A 12,322-nucleotide genomic window follows, 5' to 3' on the forward strand; every position below is an offset into this window, starting at 1 on the left:
CAGCGGCTCTCTGCAAATGTTCGGATAACTGTCGTCTGTTTTCCTGTCCAGCATCTTTCTGAAGTGCTCCAGGTAAGCGCTCGTGCTCTACAAGTGACGCTGCCGTTCCAATCACTGTCGCTGGCTTTGATGTTCCTCGGATGACTGATACAATGGAACGAGCCATAAAAGCGGGTCGTGATTTGGCGCGTTTCACCTCAGACTGTGTTTTGATGACAAGGTGAATTTCTCGAAAACGTGACACCATTACATTTCAGCCTGAATTAAGATTCATACGAGAATAACATTTCTCTGTGGAGCACAAACATTTGAATGGCAAAATTACTCGATTTGAGCTTTAGATTTCTTCTTATTGGATTGTAATGCATTATCTTCAATGGCAAAATATTTATTTATATTTTAGTATGTGTGTTAATGAGAATAGAGGTTCCAGTGTTTGTCATGCATAAACTGTCATTAAAAAAAAAAAAAAAAAATATATATATATATATATTTATAATAACAACAATATATTGTGACCGATATATATATATATATATATATATATATATATATATATATATATATATATATATATATATATATATATATATATATATATATATAATCATAGCAATAATAATAATTCAAATTTCCTTAAAGCAAACATTAGTTATATGTTATTTAGATTTTGTGGTGAAATATGTAGTAGATTTAGTTTTTTTTTCCTGTCAGCAGGTTGGTAAACTATAATTAAATGGTCTTGGGAACTTGTGTGGGCAGAAAATTGCCCTATACATGCTCTCTGTAGGAGTTTGGGTGCAGAGACTTCCTGTTATATTGAGTGTTGCATTGATGAATTGTCACTTTTATGGTAGTTGCATTGCTTTGATTCTCCAACATTTAGCTGAACTTTAGAAAAATTGTCTTGTTTTTACATTTTACTCTCTAAAGAAATGTGATTTGATATGATTTCTGATCAAGAATCATTGTGGTTACTGTTCAATCAGGATGAAATGACGTATACAATTACATAAAAATTGTAAACTTGAACTAAAAACTGCAAATGGCATGTTTTAAATGTAACAATAGCTTAAGTCACTTGAGATTTTGTTGCTTATTTGAAATATGTCATTTAATTGTGAATTCAGTGGGGATTTTTCGAGATTTTAGGATTCCAGCATTCATTCAGATAGGAGTTTGGTTTCGATTTATTCTAAAATGACTTTTGTTTTTGAGTAAAAATGTACTATTTTCTAGTTCTTGTTACCTTGCACTCTGTGTTAATATTTACTATTATTATTCTTAATTTGTTTATGATATTTTGGTGACATGGTGGCCCAGTGGTTACCATTGTCGCCTCACAGCAAGAAGTTCGCTGGTTCTAGTCCCGAATTGGTCAGTTGGCATTTCTGTCTGGAGTTTGCATGTTCTCCCCATGTTGACGTGGGTTCCCTCCGGGTGCTCCGGTTTCCCCCACAGTCCAAACACATGCGCTATAGATAAATTGAATAAAATAAATTGACCGTAGTGTGTATGTGTGTGTGTGTGTGTGTGTGTGTGTGTGTGTGTGTGTGTGTGTGTGTGTGTGTGTGTGTGAGAAAATGAGTGTGTATGGGTGTTTCCCAGTACTGGGTTGCAGCTGGAAGGACATCGGCTGCATAAAACATACTGTAATAGTTGGCGGTTCATTCCGCTGTGGTGACCCCTGGTAAATAAGGGACTAAGCGGAAGGAAAATGAATGAATGAATGAATGAATGAATAAATGAATGGTGTATAGCAGGGGTGTCCAAACTGGGTCCTGGAGGGAAGGTGTCCTGCAGATTTTAGCTCCAACTTGCTTCAACACAACTTGCTTGATTAGCTAGAGCTAGAGCCAGGTGTGTCTGAATGGGGTTCTACTAAACTTTGCAGGACACCAGCCCTCAAGGACTGAGTTTGGACACCCCTGCTCTATAATCCTTATTGTATAAATAAATACTTTAATAAATAATCTGGGACAGGCGGCGCAGTGGGTAAAACATATGCTGGATAAATTGATGGTTCATTCCGCTGTGGTGACCCTAGATTAATAAAAGGACTAAGCCGAAAAGAAAATGAATGAATGAATAATCTTTGTTAAAGTGGCAAACATTATGATTTCGTGTGTCAAAATAATTTAAATTCACTTGAAAATGCTCGACATTCTGAGACGATCGATGTTTGAGCGATATATTCTGCAGCCCTAGTATAAATACTGTAACAATAGATGACATTTTACTGGCAATCTGCTCTAAATCACAGTAAAACACAGTGACATTTACTGGCTCGACCCTCATGGGATTTGAACACACAGCCTTTCAGCTATAATCCCAGCTCAGTAGACTTGCATCCCAAAATGACGTCGTCTTTGCTGAATGATGACTCATTTATAAAAATATAACTCTCTCTCTCTCTCTCTCTCTCTCTCTCTCTCTCTCTTTGTTTACCATCTCTCCCAGCTTTCCCAGTGGAGGAACAAGTCAATGAAGACATCAGTGATGGATCTTAAAGTGGAACCAATGGACATTGATTTCGACCAGCCTCCGCCTCTCCAAGTGTTCGCTCACACCTCAACTCTACACGGCATCTCTCACATCTTCTCCTATGAGAAGATCACGGCTAAATGCTGCCTCTGGGTGGTGTTTTTCCTCAGCTCTTTGACTTTTCTCATGTACGTCTGCATTGATCGCATTCAGTTCTACCTGGAATATCCTCATGTCACCAAGCTGGATGAGATCACCACGCCGGTGATGGTGTTTCCGGCTGTGACCATTTGCAATCTGAACTCCATTCGCTTCAGCAGGATCACGCGCAACGACCTGTACCATACAGGAGAGCTGCTGGCGCTGCTCAACTCCAGGTTGGTGGAACTTTCCTTACTGTTTTCTCAGACTTTGATGATTTTTTTTTCAAACACAAACAAGATAATTTAAAGAATGTTTAGAATATACTCACACACACACACACACACACATATTTTCACATAAGCTCACATACAATATATATATATATATATTGTATATTATATACATTATATATATATATTATATATATATATATTTTAAAGGTGTCATGATCCTCCAAATTCTCGATTCGATTACATTTTCAATTCTAAAGGCACGATTCGATTCCATTTTCGATTATGAATAATTAATTAATTAATTACCAATTAATTATTTGTAGTCTACCGTTTAAACTACCTGACCTGCATGGTCTTTGTTTTACCCATAAACAAATCATACAGTAAATGAATAAAGGCAAGATACACACATAATTACCACCTGTCAATCACTTTTTCTGCGGGACTCGTGAATAGGCAGTGATCTGTGTCGTTATAATGGCGTCGGTAAAAAAGAGGCACAACCAACAGGAACCAGCCTACAGTATCTGAGGTGTTCGCTAAAATGACAAAGTACAAGTGAGTGAAAGATTGAAGCAGTCCTCTGACTGCCTGGACCTGCTGTCTCGAGCCCAAGGCTGTATGTGCGTCTGTGTCTGTGTGGTCACATGATGTGCATTTTCAGAGGTAGAGAGGAAGGAGGTGCTGCTCAGAAATGCTACACGCCACTGTGGATGTCAAATCGTTGTCGTTCTAAAATGCCATTTAAAAAACAAAGACAGTGTAAACAGGGCTTAAGTGTGTACTTTTCGCGAGCAGATTTGCAATGGGGGTGGGCGGAGGATCGCGATGCCGGTGTTGTCTATCGGACGAACCGTACGTAATACGTACATAGCAGAGCTTGCAAAACTGTGTTTTTTTTGTCGACAACACGAACGTTGTCAACATAACTCACTGGAAATCCAAAATGCTTACACACCGGCGACTTCATTGAAAGAGGAGAGGGTTTAAGTTCTGTCGACGGGTCTCCTGCTTCTGCAGTTTAACAAGCACTTCAACAAGCCTGTTTTTTTCCCGCTTGGCAAGTCAAGCTGACGTGACATGGGGGCGTTAAAAATCGAAATTGTGACACCCCTTATATATATATATATATATATATATATATATATATATATATATATATATATATATATATATATATATATATATATATATATATATATATATATATTGTATGTGGGCTTATGTGAAAAACGGAAAAATACTGTAGCATTAAACATTTGTGAATAGCACTGTTTCCATCCAATGAATCAAAGAGAATTAAATCATCACTACCTGATAAACTGGCACCAAATATCAAAAGGATAAATAAAATTAGCTGCTTTATGAGACCCCATGGGTATTTTTCTAATATGTAAATTACTGGCAACTATATTTTATAGCCATTTCACACAGTAACACCATTAAATTGCCATAAAATTAACAGAATTACTTTACTGGTAAATTTAAAAATGTGCTGTTCATTTGTAACATGTTTATTTAAAGTTATCAAAATCAGAGGCAAGTTATACAACAAATGAACAATGGGTTATAGTCCAAATATCAACCCAGGCTCATTCTGAAAACGTAGTCCAGCGGACATTTCTGGAGACCGCGAAATACGTCCCGGGAGGTACATATGGCTGCATTTCATTTTTTTAAGCGAACGCTACGGGGCGGTGTGACGCCATTCCCTTTTGCGCTTGCCGGCTGACCGCTTACCTCAGTGTAGAAGGCTTTCCCGCCGCAATCAGTTTGTTCAGTCAGCTCATCGTGTGCGTCGGCGGACTTCAGATGCAGAGAGGAGGAGTTGACAAAGGTGTCCGGGTTCAAGAGTGGTTCCAGAAACCAGGTAAGACAAAAACAGAATCCAAAAAATAAAGCGAACGAGTTCATAAAAGGGTGAGAACGTGGTGAAATCCGAAAATGTGGTAAAAAAAAAAATATAGGGCTTTTCTTTTTCTTGACGGCTTTTTTAAATTGTTGCTCGGGTTTAAGGAAATCAGGTAAAACTGGTTGGGTTCAGGGAAGGAGGAGGGTGGGTCAGCCGATTGGCCGGTCACGCAGTCAGGGCCGGCGCGTCCATAGAGGCGACCTAGGCGGCCGCCTAGGGCGGCAGAATAGAGAGGGCGGCATCCGAACACCTCCCGCACCACCGGCGACTGCAGTTATACCCGCGCCTAGGGCAGTAGAGAGGGCGGCATCCGAACACCTCGCTCACCACCTGCGTCCGCACTCCGCAGTTATATCTGCGCCTAGGGCGGCAGAATAGAGAGGGTGGCATCCGAACACCTCCCGCACTACCCGCTTCCGCAGTTATACCCGCGCCTAGGGCGGCAGAGAGGGCGGCATCCGAACACTTCGCGCACCACCTGCGCCCGCAGTTATACCCGCGCCATAGGGCGGCAGAATAGAGAGGGCGACATCCGAACATCTCCCGCACCACCCGCGACCACAGTTATACCCGTGCCTAGGGCGGCAGAATAGGGTTCTTCACTTTGATAACCGGTCATTTTCATTTTCACTTTCGGTTTGAGGGTGGCGTGATCGTCCTTTGCCTAGAGCGGCAGTTCAGCTTGCTCCGGCCCTGCACGCAGTCAATCATTCGGTCAGTCAGACAGCGGCCTCTGGTGGGTTAATGCGAGAACAGCCAGGCGCGAACGGCACTCGCAAGAGACGTTCCAGATACGAAAAAGCGCACACAGCAGCCTCTCGCGGATTCGCGAAAACAAAAACTGCACAAATACGTACCTCCCGGGACGTATTTCGCGTTCTCCAGAAACGTCCGCTGGACTACGTTTTCAGAATGAGCCTGGGTTGCCAAATATACTAAAAAATCAAATCATAAACAATTGTAGCGTATAAAAGCATATTTGCCAAATTATTAAATGCAAGAATTTTTTAGGGCAAATTAATAATAAAGAAATTATAGTATCCTTAAAAAATAAAGAAATAAGTATATAAATCAATAGATAGATGAAAGTAAGGAAAAAATAAGAAAAAAATGGGAACATCATATCATCTATAACACAGGTGTCAAACTCAGTTCCAAAAGGGCCGCAGCTCTGCACAGTTTAGTTCCAACCCTAATTAAACACACCTGATCAAACTAATTGAGTCCTTCAGGCTTGTTTGAAACCTACAGGTAAGTGTGTTGTAGCAGGGTTGGAACTAAACTGTGCAGGGCTGCGGCCCTCCAGGAATTGAGTTTGACACCCCTGATCTATAAGCACCAATATTGGTGACTGAATAGTCCCAAAGCCTCTAGAACAGGGGTCTCAAACTCAAATTGGCGGGGGACCATATGAAGAACTGACAATTCATAGGAGGGCCGATTTAACACTCAGGCAAAACATAAAAGTGGAAACCTGATGTAATTGATGCACTCAGATATTCTTCTACAGAGCATATGCAGTCTAAGCTCCTTCTTTTTGTTTCTTGTTGTACATATTGAAGGGGTAGTTTAAATAACTATGAAAATATTATTTAATAATAGGCATATTAATAATTATTAATACTTTGCAGTGTTTCCTCAAGGATTTTTTCCAGCTGTGGTGGGAGGTCTTTTCTACCAACTACCTGTGGCATTATTTCAATGACAAATGTCGAGATCGCATTTATGTAATAGCCTACAGCATGCAAATCTCTTTGCTTGCTTGCAGATTTCCTCTGCTCGTGCACAAAACACACCCTCAAATATACGCTGCTCAAGTGCAGATCTTGTGCGCTTTCAAATAAACACTGCTGAAGTGCGATTTAGTGAGTTTATGTAACAAGTATGTCTCCAACATTTATTAGATTTGCTATAGGAATAATCATGAATGTCTCCAATAGACCTACAGAGCGGTATAAATGCGTCCTGAAGTAAAGTGAAATGGCTATATGTCGTGTTTGCTGGCCTCATGCATCACGCACCTGTCAGTCAGCCAGTCAGTCAGTCCAATGCAATCTCACGGCAATTCGTAACGTTTTCATTTAGTGGCTAATTTGTATGAATTTGTACGATCTTATTCGTACAATTTAGTACGATTTGCCCATCACTTAATGATGGTTGGGGTTAGGGGTGGGGTTAGGTGCCTCGTCTCCTTTTTAAAACCGTAAATTTTTGTAGGGCTGAACTCGTACGAATTAGCCACTAAACTAACAAAACGTAAAATACTTACGTTTCCTCGTGAGATCAGGCTGATCAGTCAGCCAGTCAGCACGTAACCTTAAGGTTCAAACAAATAACGCAGCACTACTACAGTTACAGAAAAGTTCACGCTGTTATAATTCACTTATCTTTTAATACGTTTTGGTGCGATTATTACCCGCTTTAAAAAAAACACGACTCTATGAAAATGATGAAAACCTGTGATGTAGCCGTGGTGGGATGAATTTTGGCGTGGCGCCCACCATGGAAGGATGAGGCTGTTTCTCAATTCCAAGAACGCAGAGAACAGACTTGCGTTCTTGTGGAGATCGGTCTTGCCAGGTGTCCTCGGAAGAACGAACTCAGGAGACCGCGAGGGCAGAGAACGCGTCCTTTGAGAATTGCGATGCTGCATTCTTCCTGATGGTCACATGACCTTCACGTGTTTTAAATGGTAAATTATTTAAACATTACAGCCTTCATACAACGATTTATTGTTTTTTCCCTTCTCAAAATATATACTTTGCATAAAAACGTTATCAATATATGTTGCACAATATAAATAAAACAGATTTTAATACGAATTTCAGCAAACAAACACCCTTAATGTGTTTATTCCTTTATTAATATGTTCATGGTGATGTTTACTTTCACCGTTTAATTCAGAAAAACTCCTAAGGCAAATAAGTGATATCGCTGAACTTTAATAATAAATCTAGATAAAATTATGCGCTTCCCACCTCCAGTCGCAATGACTTCTGGGACTTCCAGAGCGAGTTCGGTGCTCAAGTCTGCATCAGTGCATCCTTGATATCAAGATCACATCCGGGAAGTTTCACGCATCCTCCGTACTTGCGGTCTTGAGTATTGGAACTGAACTTAGGCAGCTGATGATGACGTTGCACGAGAACACGAGGACGCAAGACCGCTGAAGAACGCATATTGAGAAACAGCCTGAATGTAGCGGCAACCATGTTTGTCCCATTCTTTGCTTAAGCAGTAATTTCACAGCAGAAAGCAGATTGGGTAACTTTTCTGACTTTACTGGCAATTCTTCTTCTCAATATGAGGCCATCTTCCAGTCTCCACCACGGCGACCGAAGCTCTGCACAAGACTTTTGGCCAGCGGAGAAATTAAAATGGTCGTGCCCAACTGAGTCTGGTTCTTTCAAGTTTTTTTTTCTTCACTCCCATCAGGTGAAGTTTTTTTTCCCTCCCCGCTGTCGCCACTGCCTCGCATGGTTCAGGATTGGTAGAGCTGCGCATCGATGAATTTGCTCTTCAGTGTTTGAACTCTCAGTAATGATTAAATCACACTGAACTGAGCTAAACTGAACTGAACTGAACTTAAACACTAAAACCTGAACCACACTGTTCCAGTTACTATGACCATTTATGTGAAGCTGCTTTGACACAGTCTACATTGTAAAAGCGCTATACAAATAAAGCTGAATTGAATTGAATTGAATCAATATCTTACTTTTATAGTTTAACTCTTCTTTTTGACAATTCTCAATCAGAGAGGTACTACAAGTGAGGGAAAGAAAAAACACAACACATTATTTTCACAACGTTGAGGAGAGTAATACTGAGTGGTATTTAAACACATTCCTTACTCTCTGAACCATATTGAGATGAAAATATAGAAAGTAAACAACAACAACAAAAAAGAAACAAACAAATCAAACAATAAAAAACATACATATACATAATAATAATAAATTAACAATTTTTTAAACATATATAACATATCCAAGCAGCATATAATAAACAAAACAGTACAAACTAATAATAACAGAAATAAACCTTAAATAATATAAAAATAAATACATTACATTCAGGGGGGTCCATATAAGTTGGCAAAAGCTTAGCGAGCTTTAAGGCACCTTTTGTTTTTACCTATTTTATAGATTTATATAAAATATTGAAATCATTTTTAAATGCTTTGAAACAAGGAGAAACTTTAACAAATCTACATTTGTGGATATAAAATTTTGCTACAATCAACATATTATTACACAGAAATTCAATTTCCTTGTTTTTCATAAAAATGCAAAATTTCACAATGTGATAGTCAAACGCAGGTATTACATTTTTTTTGTCATCAACCACTCATACAATCTGTCCCAAAAGGATTTGACAATGGAACAACTATAAAAAGATGTTCCTGGGATTCAATATCTTTCAAGCAAAAAATGCAAGCATTACTGTCTAAATTAAATCTTATTCTAAGAAATTTGTTACATGGATAGATGTCATTAATTGTTCTGAAATGTACTTCTTTCATTTTAGGTAACAAGGGAAATGACAGGTATCTTTTTCTAACTTCAATAGTGTCCGCTTTAGAAAATCTCACAGATAAAACTTTTCTTTTAACAGGAAGAGGAAAATATTCTTTTGTCAGTAAAGATCTCAAGACCTTATTGTTACATTTAATATCCAAAAATGAATAATTATTTATAAACAAATCAACTGGTGTAGGTATTACAGAAGAATATTGCACTATACCTAACTAAATTTCTTAAAGCTACAGGAATAGCTTTGACGACCAAAGAGAATTATCTATATGCACAATTAAAATTGAATTTTAACTTGAAATGATCATAACTCAACATATTACCATCATCATCCATTAAACGAATTACATTCCAAACTCCTTTGTCAAACCAGTCTTTAAAAAATAATGATTTCCTCCTGTGTAGAATACACTTGTTATTCCAAATGATAACATTATGTGGAGTAAAATTGTGCTTGTACAACATTTTCCAATAATAAATTAACAAATGACCATCAAGTAGGCCATTACAGTTAAAGGTGCAGTAGGTGATCTGCCGAAATGCTAACCGCTTAGCATATTATCTTTGGACGGCGGGGAGGGACTGTGATTTAAAGCCACACCCCCTGAAATCGCGAGCATGCCACCGCGTCACAACAGCATACAGACAACCCACTAGTTCATGTCATTCGCCAGTTAGTTGCTCGCGATTTTAGAGGGTGTGCCTTTGAATCACAGTCCCTCCCCGCCGTCCAAAAATAATATGCTAAGTGGTTAGCGTTTTGGCAGATCACCTACTGCACCTTTAAATGGCATAACATATTTTCGGCTAATAGATTTTCCATGGCTGAAAATTCTCCACATCTCTAATATCAACCCACTATTGACCGTATTCTAAAATGCGGAAGTGCGCCTGTTTTCGCGATTGTCTTAGAACTTCCGATTCAGTCGCCTATGAGAGAAATGACAAGGAATAATAAACGGCAGAAAATGGCCAAACTACTTGCTCAACGAACAAATGTTTGCATGACTACACAGACCAAGTAGCATAATATAATAAGAAAATATTAAATTGCAACATCAAGCAGCGTAACGAGCAGTTGTTAACGTCAAAAAATGAATGGAAGTGAATGTAAACCGGAAGTCGCGAGACAAAAAGATTCAAATGGCAGCGCCCGCTCGTCAGCTGAGAATAAGGTGAATAGATTCTCATTAATTTATTCATTTTTTTTTTCGGCTTAGTCCCTTTATTAATCAGGGGTCGCCACAGCTGAGTGAACCACCAACTTATCCAACATATGTTTTACGCAGCGGACGCCCTTCCAGCCACAACCCGACACTGGGAAAACTAAAGATTCTCATTGTTGCACATTTCTGCTGTGTGACTTTAGCATCCCTCCACCACCCCGTCACCTCACCTCTTGCATTGCATTCCCGGGGGGAGCATTCTGAGGCTGGGCTAGATACTTTGTTCGAATCCCAACTCCTCTTTGTTTCCTGATAAGGGGAATAACTCGAGTTGGGGTGTCTCCTCGAGCTCAGAGCCCTCCCCCCGGACAGCACGCCAAATATGCTTTATACTTAAACGAATGCAAGTGTGAACTCGTGAATGGCTCCTAGATCAAGATAGAGTTAAAAGTCCAGGGGTCCGTTCTTCGTACCTCGCTTAAATGATCTAAGATGATTTGGCAGATCCTGGATCTTTTAATCTTGATAACTGATCTCTCGCTTATTTGGTTCTTCAAACAAGTTCGCGAATCAGATTAGAATGTCTGGATAAACTGATCTGAGATCGCTGCGTGTGTTGTGAAGGACAGATCTGTCGATCCTCGAAATCATGATCAGCAATGCAACGATTGGCTGACGGCACAGCAGCGTAATGACATCATCCGATTAATATTCAATTATCCATGTGAGCAAAATTACATCAAACTAGCAGTAAACGGCTTGTTAAATATGACACGCAATAACCTTCCACATTTGTTGTGAGCTGCAGGCTTTACACTTTCATGTGTCAAGAGTATTCATCATGTATTTCAATGCAAATCAATGTATTTAGTTCCACATTTAGAAAAGATTTTCTTTATTATTGTAGCCGTTTTTTTAGTCAGTGTAAAGAATAATTGGTTGTTTACAAAAGCATTTTGATATTGGTAAAGGCGTCTGCAACTTTTGTGAAGCATCAAAACACTGGCATATTAACTATCAAAACATGTTCATGACTGCATAAATGTATTATTGCTTTAAAAAAAGTGACATATTGCATTCCTATTATACACAATTTGTACTAAAGCGATCTAAAAAGTTCATATCAATAAGTTTTCTCTTTGCACCACCAGGTGACAGTCTTTGTACTTTCATTTCGAGGGTGCAGATTGCATAAGTTTTATTAATATGTATAACTTTGTTTATTTTATTAATAACCATAACTTTATATATATATAGTTACAAAATATGTACCATTGTCCCAAGTGTATATAACTACTACTGTAAGAAAATATCAGAATAAGGAACATACTTTCTGTATTATCTTTGCTTGAACTGAGCCGATCTAATCCTGTTTATATGAATTGAGCCTGCTCCCTATCAGGTTTGACCTAGCAGAACTGTTGCTATGACAACAACTCTCAGATCAGCTTTGAAGAACGAAACGATCCTGGATCGTGTCAAATCGTCAATATCCAAATCCAGCTAACTGAGTAATCCACGTACGAAGAATGGACCCCAGAGCTTATCGTTGTTATTGACATAAATTTGATCACGATTTGATAAAATATCGTTTATTAGCCCAGCCCTACATGCAAGTGAAAATGATTAAAGAAATCATATGTCGGCTGGGGACTTGATTCTTTCTCTCCATGGTTTGGTTGGTGAGCAGGCATCAGTGTAGGGGCCGTTGTTAAGTTTTAATAATGAACGTGAGTCACTCACTCAATAGATTACGCTCTCATATTCCCCGCATGAACACACAAGCACATTGAAGTGTAAATGATTAGTGTGCTTTTATTGGACTCGAGAAGCGGAAATGAAAACGCA

General features: G+C 39.0%; 1 protein-coding gene across 1 annotated transcript in view; it reads left to right on the forward strand.

Moving 5' to 3' along the window:
• asic1a (acid sensing ion channel subunit 1a) overlaps positions 1–12,322 on the forward strand; it is a 54,326-nt gene continuing 42,004 nt past the window's right edge. The window contains 2 exon segments of the mRNA NM_214790.2: positions 1–72; positions 2,461–2,861. Of these exon segments, the coding sequence (NP_999955.1) occupies positions 2,485–2,861 (377 nt within the window). The 5' untranslated portion in view covers positions 1–72; positions 2,461–2,484.

The sequence above is a fragment of the Danio rerio genome, chromosome 8 (genome assembly GCF_052040795.2).
Source record: "Danio rerio strain M-AB ecotype USA chromosome 8, GRCz13ab, whole genome shotgun sequence".
Lineage (NCBI taxonomy): Eukaryota > Metazoa > Chordata > Actinopteri > Cypriniformes > Danionidae > Danio > Danio rerio.